This window comes from Orcinus orca, chromosome 5, assembly GCF_937001465.1.
Source record: "Orcinus orca chromosome 5, mOrcOrc1.1, whole genome shotgun sequence".
Classification (NCBI taxonomy): domain Eukaryota; kingdom Metazoa; phylum Chordata; class Mammalia; order Artiodactyla; family Delphinidae; genus Orcinus; species Orcinus orca.
Genome location: NC_064563.1, coordinates 14,073,443 through 14,088,306, shown reverse-complemented (window position 1 = coordinate 14,088,306; position 14,864 = coordinate 14,073,443). Strand labels below are relative to the sequence as shown.

At 37.4% G+C, this 14,864-nt stretch overlaps 1 protein-coding gene across 1 annotated transcript in view; it reads right to left on the bottom strand.

Moving 5' to 3' along the window:
• Positions 1 to 14,864, bottom strand: part of NEK11 (NIMA related kinase 11) — a 111,261-nt gene that overhangs the window by 25,545 nt on the left and 70,852 nt on the right. The window contains 1 exon segment of the mRNA XM_049710249.1: positions 7,672 to 7,763. Coding sequence (XP_049566206.1) covers positions 7,672 to 7,763 — 92 coding nt within the window.

Genomic DNA, 14,864 nt, shown 5'->3' with positions numbered 1-14,864 from the left:
TTCTGTGAGGCCACCAACACATTTGGTATTCTATGAGGATACCAAAACCAGACAAAGATACTACAAAAAAAAGAAAATTAGAGACCAATATCACTGATGAATAGAGATGAAAAAGTCCTCAGCAAAATATTAGCAATGCAAATCAACAATATATTAAAAGGATCATATACCATGATCAAGTGGGATTTATCCCAGAGATGCAAGGATTTTTTGATACCTGCAAATCAATCACTGTGATACACCACACCAACAAACTGAAAAATAAAAACCATATGATCATCTCAATAGATGCAGAAAAAGCTTTTGACAAAATTCACACCCATTTATGACAAAAATTCTCCAGAAAGTAGGTATAAAGGAAACCTACCTCAACATAATAAAGGCCATATATGACAAACCTACAGCTAACATCATACTCAATGGTGAAAAGCTGAAAGAATTTCCTCTAAGATCAGGAACAAACAAGGATGTCCAGTCTCACCACTTTTATTCAACATAGTTTTGGAAGTCCTAGCTATGGCAAACAGAGAAGAAAAAGAAATAAAAGGAATGCAAATTGGAAAAGAAGAAGTAAAACTGTCACTGTTTGCAGATGACATGATACTACACATAGAAAATCCTAAAGACACTACCAGAAAACTACTAGAACTCATCAATGAATTTGGTCAAGTTGCAGGTTACAAAATTAATACACAGAAGTCTGTTGCATTTCTATACACTAACAATGAAAGATCAGAAAGAGAAATTCAAGAAACAATCCCATTTACCATCACATCAAAAAGAATAAAATACCTAAGAATAAACCTACCTAAGGAGACAAAATCCTGTAATCCAAAAACTATAAGACGCTGATGAAAGAAATTGAAGACAACACAAACAGATGGAAAGATATACCATGTTCTTGGATTGGAAGAATCAATATTGTCAAAATGACTATACTACCCAAGGAAACCTACAGATTCAATGCAATACTTATCAAATTACGAATGGTATTTTTCACAGAACAAAATATCTTAAAATTTGTGTAGAGGGGCTTCCCTGGTGGCGCAGTGGTTGAGAGTCTGCCTGCCGATGCAGGGGACATGGGTTCATGCCCCGGTCCGGGAAGATCCCACATGCCATGGAGCAGCTGGGTCCGTGAGCCATGGCCGCTGAGCCTGCACATCCTGAGCCTGTGCTCTGCAACAGGAGAGGCCACAACAGTGAGAGGCCCGCGTACCACAAAAAAATAAATAAATAAAATAAAATTTGTATAGGGACACAATAGACCCCGAGTAGCCAAAACAATCCTGAGAAATAAAAATGGAGCTGAAGGAATCAGGCTCCCTGGCTTCAGACTGTACTACCAAGCTACAGTCATCAAAATAGTATGGTACTGGCCCAAAAATAGAAATACAGATCAGTGGAACAGGATAGAAAGCTCAGAAATAAACCCATGTTCCTATGGTCAACTAATTTACGACAAAGGAGGCAAGAGTAAACAATGGTGGAAAGACAGTCTCTTCAATAAATGGTGCTGGGAAAACTGGACAGGTACGTGTAAAAAAATGAAATTAGAACATTCGTTAGCACCATACACAAAAATAAGTTCAAAATGGATTAAAGACCTAAATGTCAGACCAGATACTATAAAACTCTTAGAGGAAAACATAGGCAGAACACTCTGACATAAATTGCAGCAATATCTTTTTTGACCCACCTCCCAGAGTAATGGAAATAAAAACAAAAATAAACAAATGGGACCTAATTATACTTAAAAGTTTTGCACAGCAAAGGAAACCATAAACAAAATGAAAAGAAGAGAAAATATTTGCAAATGATGTGGCCAACAAGGGATTAGTCTCCAAAATTTACAAACAGCTCATGTGGCTTAATATCCTCAAATCAAACAACCCAATCAAAATATGGGCAGAAGACCTGAATAGATATTTCTCTAAAGGAGACATACAGATGGCCAAGAGGCAAATGAAAAGATGTTCAACATCACTAATTATTAGAAAAATGTAAATCAAAACTACAGTGAGATATCACCTCACACCAGTCAAAATGGCTATCATCAAAAAATCCACAAACAGTAAATGCTGGAGAGGGTGTGGAGAGAAGAGAACCCTCCTACACTGTTGGTGGGAATATAAATTTGTACAGCCACTATGGAGAACAGTATGGGGGTCCCTTAAAAAACTAAAAATAGAGCTACCATATGATCCTGCAATCCCACTCCTGGGCATATATCCAGAGAAAAACATGGTTCGAAAGGATACATGCACCCCAATGTTCATTGCAGCACTGCTTACAATAGTCAGGACATGGAAGCAACCTAAATGTCCATCTACAGAGGAATGGATAAAGAAGATGTGGTACATACATACAATGGAATATTACTCAGCCATTAAAAAGAGTGAAATAATGCCTTTTGCAGCAACATAGATGGACCTAGAGACTGTCATACTGAGTGAAGTAAGTCAGACAGAGAAATATTGTATGTTACTGCTCATATGTGGAATCCTAAAAAAAGATACAAATGAACTTATTTACAAAACAGAAACAGACTCACAGACTTACAGAATGAACTCATGTTTCCCAGGGGAGAAGTTGGGGGGAGAGATAGTTAAAGAGTTTGGCATTGATTTGTACACACTGCTATATTTAAAATGGATAACCAACAAGAACCTACCGTATAGCACAGGGAACTCTGCTGAATATTATGTAACAAGCTAAATAGGAAAATAATTTGAAAAAGAGTAGATACATGTATATGTATAACTGAATCACTTTGCTGTATACCTGAAACTAACACAACATTGTTAATTGGCTATACTCCAATTTAAAATAAAAAGTTAAAAAAAATCCAAACTGAAAAAAAAAAAAAAGTGAATGCAATCCTTCTGCTATATCATCCCAACATTCTATCATGTTTTGGGGGAGAGTCATAAAATTTTAGAAACAAAGTTTGGGTGAATTTCAGATCCTGCTCATATCAGCTCTTTCTAATTACTTTCTTCCCCAATTGAGCTTTACAACGTCTGAAGGAAGGTCAGCTCTTCTCCCTTCCCCATGGTGGTCCCATGCCCTTCACACCCTAAGCATCTGGCCACAGAAGAACTGAGGACAAGACCAACAGCAGGGGGAGAGAGAAGGCAAGGAAGATCACAAGGGGGCAGAGGGTAAATAAAAGGGAAAGATTTTTTGCGTCTTTAGCTATCCTTGGGGACATGGTCATAGACTCCATACAAACCATAAAGTCTGGGAAATAAACATGGACAGTGTTCAAAGCTGGGTCGAGAAGCGGGTTGGCAACAATGATGAAAGCATCTTTCCACCACCAACTGTTACTAACTCAGCCCCCCACTGAACAGAGGCTGGATGTGGCAACAGCATGCGTTGCTCATGTGGCATAAGAGACTTCACACTTTGGAATCTAAAAAGAAAGGTACAAATGAACTTATTTACAAAGAAACAGAGTTTCAGATATAGAAAACAAATTTATGGTTACCAGAGGGTAAGTGGGGGGAGGGATAAATTGGGAGATTGGGATTGACATATACACACTATTATATATAAAATAGATAATAAGAACATGCTGTATAGCACAGGGAACTCTACTTAATACTCTGTAATGGCCTATATGGAAAAAATAATCTAAAAAAGAGCATATATATATATATATATATATATATATATATATATATATAGCTGATTCACTTTGCTGTACACTTGAAACTAACACAACATTGTAAATCAACTATAGTCCAATAAAATTTTTTTTTTAAAGATACTTTACACTTTGAGTGAACAGCTTTCATCATCTTTGATAGTCTCCAGAGGCTCTTTTAAGATGGACAGAGCCTCAGAAGTAGCAGAATACCCCAAATTAACAGAAGGCCTGCCTTTCTCCCATTTTTCTCCACCAGACTTCTCCCCATTCCCGTCTGTTTTCTGTCGCAGAGTTTGGTATCACTATAAGACAATCTTTCCTGGTAGATTGCCTACTCTTTGCAAATACCCCTTCCCCTTCCTTCTCCTGGTGGGTGGGCTTCCTTCCTTGTTGATATTGGGGTTGGCCACATGACCTCCCCAGTCTCTGGTGTGAGATATGAAGGGGAAGCTTCACATGCAGGTGCAGATATAGCACAGCCCCTGCTCTCTGTCTTAGCACTAGGCAGGCTCATTCCAGACCAGGACACAGCCTGAGTCCTGGACCTGGGGCACTGGAGCAGGAGCAGAGCAGACTTGCAACGTGGAACAGAGGCTCAGGTAACCTGCAGTCCTCATGTAACGTGAAAATGAAATACATTTTATAAGTACCTGAGATTTTTGGAGCTCTTTGTTATTTCAGCAAAGCTGACTTATATACCATCCCCTTGTTTAACAGCTATCAGCAGCTTCTCATCCCACAGAAGGTAAAGTCCAAGCTCCTTTGCATGGCTCCGTGGGTCATTCACCACGTGAACACTGACTGCCTCCTTAGCCTCGTGTATTTATTGCCACACCTGCTCTGCCACACACACACACACACACACACACACACACACACAAACACACACATACACACACACACACACACATACACACACACACACACACACATACACACACACACTTCGTCCTCAGCTAGTTGGAGGACACCGAGCATTACTACACTTCCATGTCATTACAGTGCTCCCAGGGGCTTTCAGGAGTCAGAGAAGGCCCAGGTCAGTTGCAACTACTTTCAAATTCTCAGTATATTTTCTAAAATGAAAAAATACCAAAACAGAGTTTCAAAAATTATGATATATTATGAAAATTTTACATTTACTAGATTAACACCTTTAACATATATAAACTCATTTGGATATAACTGCAAACACATACATTTGAGGCCCATTATGAGGGAGAAGGCTGAGGGGAAATGGCTCTTTGGGCCAGCCTTTTTCCCTGTACAGTCCACCCCTCCCCCCACAGTGAGCATCCCCTACCTTCAGTCATGGGCACTGGATCTTTCTTCCTGAAAGGCATTTTGTCAAACTTTTCTCCATCTTTCCCCATCCTAAGCAGCATTATCCACACTCTGAGACTGTAGCTGATGCTCTGCACCCTCACCCTAGCAGTGAATCACTCACTCGTGTACACTCTGTGTACAGAGCCATGTACACACTCCTTGTATTGCACTATAACAACATATGGCAATTTGTTTATGTCTGCCAATATTTTGAGGACAAAGACCAGAACTTACACGTCTTTTTTTTTTTAATTGGAGTATAATTTCTTTACAATGTTGTGTTAGTTTCTGCTGTACAGTGAAGTGAAGCAGCTATATGTATACATATATCCCCTCCCTCTTGGACCTCCCCCACCCCATCCCACCCATCTAGGTCATCACAGAGCACCGAGGTGAGATCCCTGGTGCTCTACAGCAGGTTTCCACTAGCTATCTATTTTACACATGGTAGTGTATATATGTCAAACCTAATCCCCCAATTCGTCCCACCTTCCCCTTCCCCCCCAGGTTCACATGTCCATTCTCTATGTTTGTGAAGAACTTACACGTCTTGATGTTTCTTTCTTTCTGTGAACAACCCACAGGCAAGAGGTAAACTGGCTTTCTGGGTGGAAAGGTACACCCTGATTTGTAGCATTTATTGATTTCTGTGGGGTTGAGAAGAGATGTGGATAGCAGAGCCTTGCGAGCTGGTCTGACCTGGCTGCCACATGCTGCTGAGTTATGTGAGTGATGGAGAGATGGTGCTGGAGTCAGAAGGTGGTCCAGGGCTGGGATGAGCGGGAGAAGGGAAGCCAGGAGGAGTGGAGGGAGAGTCTGAGGCACATGGAAAAGCTGCTGGTCCAGTCTCTCAACTGAGGCCCAGGTTCTTGGGATCCATCCATCAAATGCACCTGCAAGGAGACTACCAGACTGCTTTCCTGGCACAAGCAGTGTGGCCTCCTCTCCAGCCATTTCTTGAACTTCTTAAGATAAAGAAAATGAACAGTGCCAGCTTGTCATAATGGAGATCCAGACTACAGGCTGTGTCTCAACTCTGCTTATTGTCCTCCTGACAAAGCCCTGTTCTACTCACCGCTATAAATAATGAAGCACCTCAAAACTTAGTGCCTTAAAACAACAATAGTCAATAATTTTGCTCATGAATCTATTCTCTCAGAAATTGACAAGGAGGCCTTGAATCTTCTCCCCATGGCATTTGCTGGGCAACCTCAGCTGAAGTTGGAAGATCCGTTTCCAAGTCACTCACATGATTGGCTGATTGGTGTTGGCCCTTATGCAGAAGCTCAGCCAGGGCTAAAGCCCAGAGGTCTTGATTCCTTCCACACTGTACACCCAGTGTGCTACACAGACTTCCTCACAACACCATAGTTGAATTCCAAGAGCAAGGATCTCAAGGGAATCAGACAGAAGCGTTGTCAACCTTTTATGACCTAGACTCAGAAGGCACATAGTAATAATTTTGCCATAATCACAGTCTTACCCAGATTAAAGGGGTTTATTCATTAGGTGAATAAACAAACAAATAATAACAAGCCCCAGAGAGATGGGGGAGTGGGGAGAGTAAGTGTCCAGAGCTGCTCCAATATATAATCTAAAATGTCCAGTTTTCACCAATTATGAGACATGCAAAGAAACAGGAAAGAATGATCCATACGTGGGGAAAAACAGCAGGCAACATAAACTAATTGAGAGAGCTCAGATGTCAGATTTAACAGAAAAGGATTTCCAAGCAGTCATTTTAAATATGTTCAATGAACTAAAGGAAACTATTTAAAGAAGTAAAGTATGATAAAATGTCACATCAAATGGAGAATATCTGTAAACAGAGAGAAATTATTTTAAAAATCAAGTAGAAATTCTGGAGTTGAAAAGTACAATAACTAAAACAAAAAATTCCCCAGAGGGGCTCAACAGTAGATTTTAACTAGCAGAAGAAAGAATCAGTGAACTTGAAGACAGACTGACAGATATTATGCAATCTGAAGAACAGAGAGAAAAATGAAGAAAAATGATCATTGCATCAGAGCATGTGGGAAACCAGAAAACACACCAGCATACACACAGTGGGAAGACCAGAAAGATAGGAAAGAGGGAAAAGAGGAGAAAAAAATACTCAAAAAAAGAAGGGCTGAAAGCCTCCCAAGTCTGATCAAGTTTGATGAAATATGTTAATTTACATGTCCAAGAATCTCAACTAACCCCAGGTAGGATAAATGTAAATCCACACCTAGATACATCAGGTAAAAATGCTGAAAGACAAAGAGAAAATCTTCAGAGAAAACATTAAGGTCTTTGTTGAATAAACTATTGTGTCCAGGAATAGAATACTATGCAAACATTTAGATGATATGTATATATATTTTGTTGCTACAGAGCAATGTTCTATTTTGCTAAATGAAAAAGAAACAGGTTATAAAATTATACACAGTGTGATTTTTTTTTGGAGTAACAAATAAACTTAGATAGGTACATGAAGAATTTAGCACATTAAATGTCAATCATGGAGTAAGGGCTCCACAGAGGGTAGCTATTCCTGGTTCTTTTGCTGCTGTTGTATTATGCCTTTTAAAAATCCACCAGGCCAGACTAACATTATCTGTAGAGTTTGTATCAATCATTTCATGCTCATCATTGAAAAAATATATTAATACTCAAATTTACTGCCGCTGACTTAAGTGTTTCCCTACCTCAGCTTCTGCTGAGTGAAAATAATGATGCCAGTGCTCACTCCCCAAGAAGGTTCACTCCCCAGGAAGTTGAAGCTGTCCAACAGCTTGCTCTGAACCCACACAGGAAATGCCCAGAACATGGGCAGGTGAGAGCTTGCTTCACCGAGAGGCAGCTGATGGGGCTGCTGGCTGCCAGCTACTTGAGGTCCCACATTAGCTACAGAACCTGCTGTCAGGTTGGCCTGTTTCTCCCTTTTCCTAAATCCTTCACCAGAAAACAAGCTTGTTTTCCTCTCTACCCCCTTACCCTGTCAACCCTGGGAATGCTCTTCTGTGAGGATACTTTCTTAGTCCTGGCAGACCAGGCAGGTGCTGGTTCCTCTTTGTTTTCTTCCACCTGAAGCTAAGCCTTGTCTAACATTTCCATCCAAGGTCACTACACCCTGACTCCAATGCTGGGTGTGAACTAGACTCCTCCAGTGTCCCCTACCCAGGCAACTACCATACCAGACCCCTGAACAAAACTTTGAGAGCATCCCATTATACTTTCCCCACCACCATTAACTCCACTTAAATCACCCAAAGAATGTATGGCCATCTGGTGACCTCTCACAACATGACAAATAAGGCCAAAAATGAATAGTCTGTTTCCTTTCTGCTTACAGTACCATTATTCCAATAATATTGTCATTGTCCTTTATTTGTTTCTCCTACAAAAATAATAAGTTCTAACTATTCATAGTTTAAACCAATTTAAAGAACTAGTCTAGGAACCCAACTCATATATTATATTTTTCCTGTGGGGGGAAAAAGGTGTTCAGCAATAGCTTATACAAATCAGCCATGTTCAAAGTATTGTCCTCAGTGAACCTAATTATCCTAACTTTCCGAATAATTGTGTATAAACTTTTAGAACCTAACCCAGTTTTAAGAAAGGGACTTCCTGTACTTGATTGCTGTAAATAAATGAATCCCAAAAGTTTTAAGCAGGTTGAAGAAGGAGGACAAAGTTACATATGGGCGAGCATTAACAGATGAAAATATAGTTAGTATTATAACAATTCTTCTTCTTTAAGCATTATAAATAAATATGTACAGCCATTAATGCTAAAGCAAAACACCTGTCAATTATTCATAAGTGTTTCCAATCCTAAGACAATATTCCACAGTAAACAGACGTTACACGCTGAGATTCAGTGGAAAAATTCTCAACCCCATTCAATCTAAATTTTCTAAGAGTGTCTCCGAAAGATGACGCACTACACTTATATATCTGCCACTATAATTTATATTTCCCTGTTATTCTTTCCACTTTAGGTTCAACAGTAGACATTTCATTACCAGTTAAGCCCATTTTCATTTGGATACAACTAAGGTAATTACTAAATTCACAATAAGGTGGTTATTTGGGGTCATGATGATGATAAATCCTTGCCTAGAACTTTCTGAGTAGTTGGTAATCTCTGCAAGGAGAGCTGACCTAACGCTTGCAAAACACAACTGAAACAAAAGACTCTATGCCCTCCTCTCTGTGGGCTCCTTTGCCTTTGTTTTCTAGGTGACGTCCATCCGATTTGGCAAGCAAATATAGACACCTGTCAAAAGGAGTCAGCTTTCTTGCTATACATAATTCCAAAGACTTAAATGATGAGCTTCATAAAATTAATTTACTCTTCATTCAAATGACATGATGTAACATCTTCCTGAGATACCATGTAAACTTAATCATGAAGAAATTTTATATTTAAATCTATTTTTAAATGTCCATAATAATAATAAAAATAAGTGTGAAGAGAGATTTAGGTATGTTACCTCAAATTCAATCCAAAGCCCAAGACTAGTTTTTCTCTAACTGGAGAAAGGTACACCAAAAAGAGCAAGAAGATTTTTACTGAGGGTCAGGAATCCTATCACTTTTGATTTTACACGCTAAGGGTTATTGAACAGCCATGGGCAAATAGTAGATGTTCAATGAAGCAAAGTTTAAAGAAACTCATTCATCTGAACATACCTTGAGGGTTTTGTCTGGTTTTTGTTTTTGTTTTTTGGAGGGAATCAGGGAACGTCGTGATTGAGAAAAGATGATAGGTGAATTGGAAAAGACCACCAGAGAAGAAACTAGTTAACAATGAAAAAAACCACTGAAGAACCTAGAAATGTATAATCCCAAGAGTGATTGAAGGCGCAGGATGGATAGGGATCTGCCCTAGCCAGACCTAATCGTGACAGTGTTCTCTCCCACTTGGGAGGAACCAGAGCAAGAACAGGAGTAATGACCTTGTTGAAAATCCCAAGGCATAACCCCTGCTGTGCTTATTTTTCCCTAACCAGAGAAAAAGTAATTTTCTACTTTATCTTCTTTAGAACAATGAAGCAGACACAATATTTCACACTGCTCATCTTTGAAAGCTCAGAACTACTTAAGTTGATTTGCATACAATAATTATTTACTTAATTAACAAGTTCTCAGCTAAATTGTCCTTTCAACCCTTAACAAGTTGAAAATTATATAAGATTCTCCTTCAAAGGAAAGGAAAATTTCCCCAATTAGGATCTATTGCTATCAACAGAATACAATTTTCCACATGGCTTTTTGCACTGAGATTTAAACTGATTCCCCAATGAGGAAGGAGAAATTCCTTTGGAAAAGAGCTCAAAGAAGCTGAGAAATCTCAAATGTATCTGTAACCGAGAACCCAGAATTTTTTTAAATTTAAGTTGATCCTTAAAGCTAATATCTTTAGTAAAAATTCTTAAAAGCAACAAGAAGACAAAAAATAAAGGTAAGCTATATATTTCCCACAGAGGTAGAAGTTAACCTTAAAAAAAAATAAAGCACAGTGTTTAGAATTACAAATGCTTTATGTAATAGACTAGCAGAAACATATCAAAATTTAATGTTTATGATACATTAGGAACTTTCCTTCATGGTTCAAGAAGAAAAAATCCAAACCAAGCATTTAATCTATGAATAAAGAGAATTTTTGAAATCAATTTAATGGAATATATCAAGTTTCTAATCCAAAAGACCTTCTTTTACACTACTTACAGAATAACTAATATTTAAAAAGGATAAAGTGAGTGGATATAGTAAGTAAATGAGCCTAAAAACAAAATGCACTGTCTCTCAGGGTAGCAAATGAATAAGGAGCCTGCACCAGCCCATGCCCACTTACCAGATATCCGACTTTGTGTCATAGCCTTTGTGTTTCAGAGCCTCTGGGCTCATATAATGGGGAGTTCCAGTTAAAGTGGTGGCTAGATCACAGGATCCCATTAAGAGTCAAGAAACTCCAAAATCCCCTTGAAATAATAATTAATTTTTATGAATACTTTAAATCACAAAAATCAGTACTGTACTAGAAATTAACAACTGTCGAATTTGACAATTTTAATATGCAATGATTCATACCATTTTAAAGGGAAAGAAAAGTCACACATTTTAAATTATACAATACTGGTGAATAGCTTTAAAAATAAAAGCCTTATAGGAGAAAGAAGACTTTGAAGACAGGAAAGTGAATTATGTAAGCTAAAACTTTATTTCCTGGAATTATGGAAAACCAGCAACTTGAAACAAAAAGCTATTTCAAGTCTGAATAACAACAAACAGAATGATTCTGGAAGCACTGAATATTATGACTTGCAATTTTATCTGGCGGGGGGAGAGTTTGTTCTTCATTTACAATAAAGAAATTTCAAACAAAAAACCTGAGACTTTTCAAGAACATGACTATAAAAATTTGAATCTATCAGCTTCAGTATACTTGTCTAATTAGTTGCATGCTTTTATGATTCCCCCTCTAAGAACACCTACATAAGATCAAACAATCCAGTAACTGTTGTGAGTGTAGGTACAGTTCTAAAGGAGAACTAACTACATCAACATTTTAATTATCTGTGATAACTGTTAATTGCTTGTGATAAAATAAGTAGGGGAGTGGGAAAACTGTAGTAATCAAACTAGTAAAACAAGTCTAATCATTTATTAATGGTTAGCGCATGGCATGGAATAGGAACTCAAAAGATATTTGTTGAATCTATCTAATATGTAGCAAATGTTTTATACCTCAGTTTATATCAGATAATCAGAAACAAAATAATTGGTTTTTTTGTTGTTGGGCACAACCAATCAAGAACAAAAATTTAGTAAGTTTGAATAAACCAATGATTATTCTAACACTTTTAGGTACTTTATACTCCAATTTGATATATTAATAACATCTAGAATATACTCTCTCATAGAATACATATTCTTAAAATCTTACCAATTTTAAGTAGATTATTTTTCAGAAATATATTCTTTGATTTCAAGTCTCGATGGAAGTACCCTCCTACAAAAGGAAAAAAAGGATATACAATTTCATGCAAATACAAAATTTTAAAATCCAAATATAAATAATATATATGAGTGAATGTGAAGTGATTCACACATAAATATACACTCCCAGAGATATATCTTTAAATGTTTAAAAGCTTCAAAGCCACAACATTTTCCAATTTCACTGAGAAAATCAGAGTTTTAAAACAAAGGTTTTAAAGACAGAGAAACATGTAGTTGAGAGAAGGGTGATGTACTTCCAGCTATTTCAATAGGCCAGATTTTATTGTTTTAGTAGCATGATCTACATTGTACTATATCCAGTAACCATACACCCAGTTCACAGAGGAGTTATCACAAAGCTTTATAATCTATTATATACTATATATAATCTATTACATGCATATATATTTTTATATTTATAATATAATATATATATTATAATCCAAATATTCACATTTTATATATATGTGGAAATAATGTTGATGATGATATTTAATAATAGATAACACTTTTTACTGTAACCCAGCAATGTAAATTATGTCAGTTAAGACTTTCATTTCTGAAATTATGAAAAATCAGACAACTTGAAAACCTTTGCCTAAAAAAACACCCAGAAATGTTGAATAAAGTATGTAAGTCTCTTCACATATAACACAACTGAACCCCCAAGAAAATGAGGCAAATCATTTGGGATTATACAAAAAGAAAACTGAAAATCAGAGGGAGCAATAGGTGCTGATGTCTCAGCAGCCCGAGGAACTCAGAACTCACAGCAGCCAAGACCTTGAGGCCATGTAATGTGGAGAGTTGGAACTAATATAAACACCTAAAGTCAGAATCTTATATGCAGTCCATATCTTAAGTGAAAATACAACCCAAGAAACATTCACTCACAAGTAAACAAAATGGAGAAAAAAAATCTCTCCCTTCATATTTTGCAACCATGTCTCTCTGCTCACTTACATTTGGAATTCAAATATGTGGTAGCTGTATGGCTTAAGACATCCCAAACAAAGAAATTAACATAAAAATTGGTTCTCAGCTGTTAATACCCTCTTGAGGCATCTGGCAGAAGCAAATGCAAACTGAATCAGCAGATAATATATAATAAAACTATACTTCAAAGCTAATCAAGACAGTATGGTACTGGCCCAAAAACAGAAATATAGATCAATGGTACAGGATAGAAAGCCCAGAGATAAACCCACACACATATGGTCACCTAATTTATGACAAAGGAAGCAAGAACATACAGTGGAGAAAAGACAGCCTCTTCAATAAGTGGTGCTGGTAAAGCTAGACAGCTACATGTAAAAGAATGAAATTAGAACACTACCTAACTCCATACACAAAAATAAACTCCAAATGGATTAAAGACCTAAATATGAGACCGAACACTATAAAACTCTGAGAGGAAAACACACTTTGACATAAACCACAGCAATATCTTTTTTGACCCACCTCCTAGAGTAATGGAAATAAAAACAAAAATAAACAAATGGGACCTAGCTAAACTTAAAAGCTTTTGTAGAGCAAGGGAAACCATAAACAAGATGAAAAGACAACCCTCAGAATGGGAGAAAATATTTGCAAATGAAGCAATGGACAAAGGATTAATCTCCAAAATATACAAACAGCTCATGGAGCTCAATATCAAAAAAAACAAACAACCCAATTAAAAAATGGGCAGAAGACCTAAATAGACATTTTACCAAAGAAGACATACAGATGGCCAAAAGGCACATGAAAAGCTGCTCAACATCACTGATTATTAGAGAAATGCAAATCAAAACTACGAGGTATCACCTCACACTGGTCAGAATAGCCATCAACAAAATCTCTACAAACAGTAAATGCTGGAGAGGGTGTGGAGAAACAGGAACCCTTTTGCACTGTTGGTGGGAATGTAAATTGATACAGCCACTATGGAGAACAGTATAGAGGTTCCTTAAAAAACTAAAAATAGAACTACCATATGACCCAGAAATCCCACTACTGGGCATATACCCTGAGAAAACCATAATTCAAAAAGAGACATGTACCTCAATGTTCATTGCAGCACTATTTACAATAGCCAGGACATGGAAACAACTTAATGTCCAACAATAGGTGAATGGATAAAGAGGATGTGGATATGGAATTCAAATATGCAGTAGCTGTATGGATGTGGAATTACTCAGCCATAAAAAGGAACGAAATTGGGTCATTTGTAGAGATGTGGATGGACCTAGAGTCTGTCATACAGAGTGAAGTAAGCCAGAAAGAGAAAAATAAATATCATATATATGTGGAATCTAGAAAATGATATAGAGGAACCTATTTGTAGGACAGGAATAGAGACGTAGACGTAGAGAATGAACATGTGGACAAAGGGGGGAAGGGGAGGGTGGGATGAATTGGGAGATTAGGTTTGACATAAATACACTACCATGTATTTAGTGTATTTATGTCAAATAGATAGTTAGGGGGAACCTGCTGTAGAGCACAGGGAGCTCAGCTCAGTGTTCTGTGGCACCCTAGATGGGTGGCATGGGGGGTGAGGGGTGGGAGGGAGGTCCAAGAGGGAGGGGATATAGGTATACATATAGCTGATTCACTTCGTTGTGCAGCAGAAACTAACACAACATTGTAAAGCCATTTTACTCCAATAAAATAAATAAATAAACCCCTGAGAATTTCAAATAACTTAATAGGATATACACTATAAAATAAGTATATTTCAAATGATTAAAATAATAAAGAATAGAAAACACGAGATAGAAACAGAATATTATCAAAAGAAAAGACGATGCTGATTTGAGAAACAACCAAATAGAATATCTCAGGGGAAAATGTGACCATTGAAATAAAAAACTCAAGATTAAGACCTCAGCTTCCAACTATGATG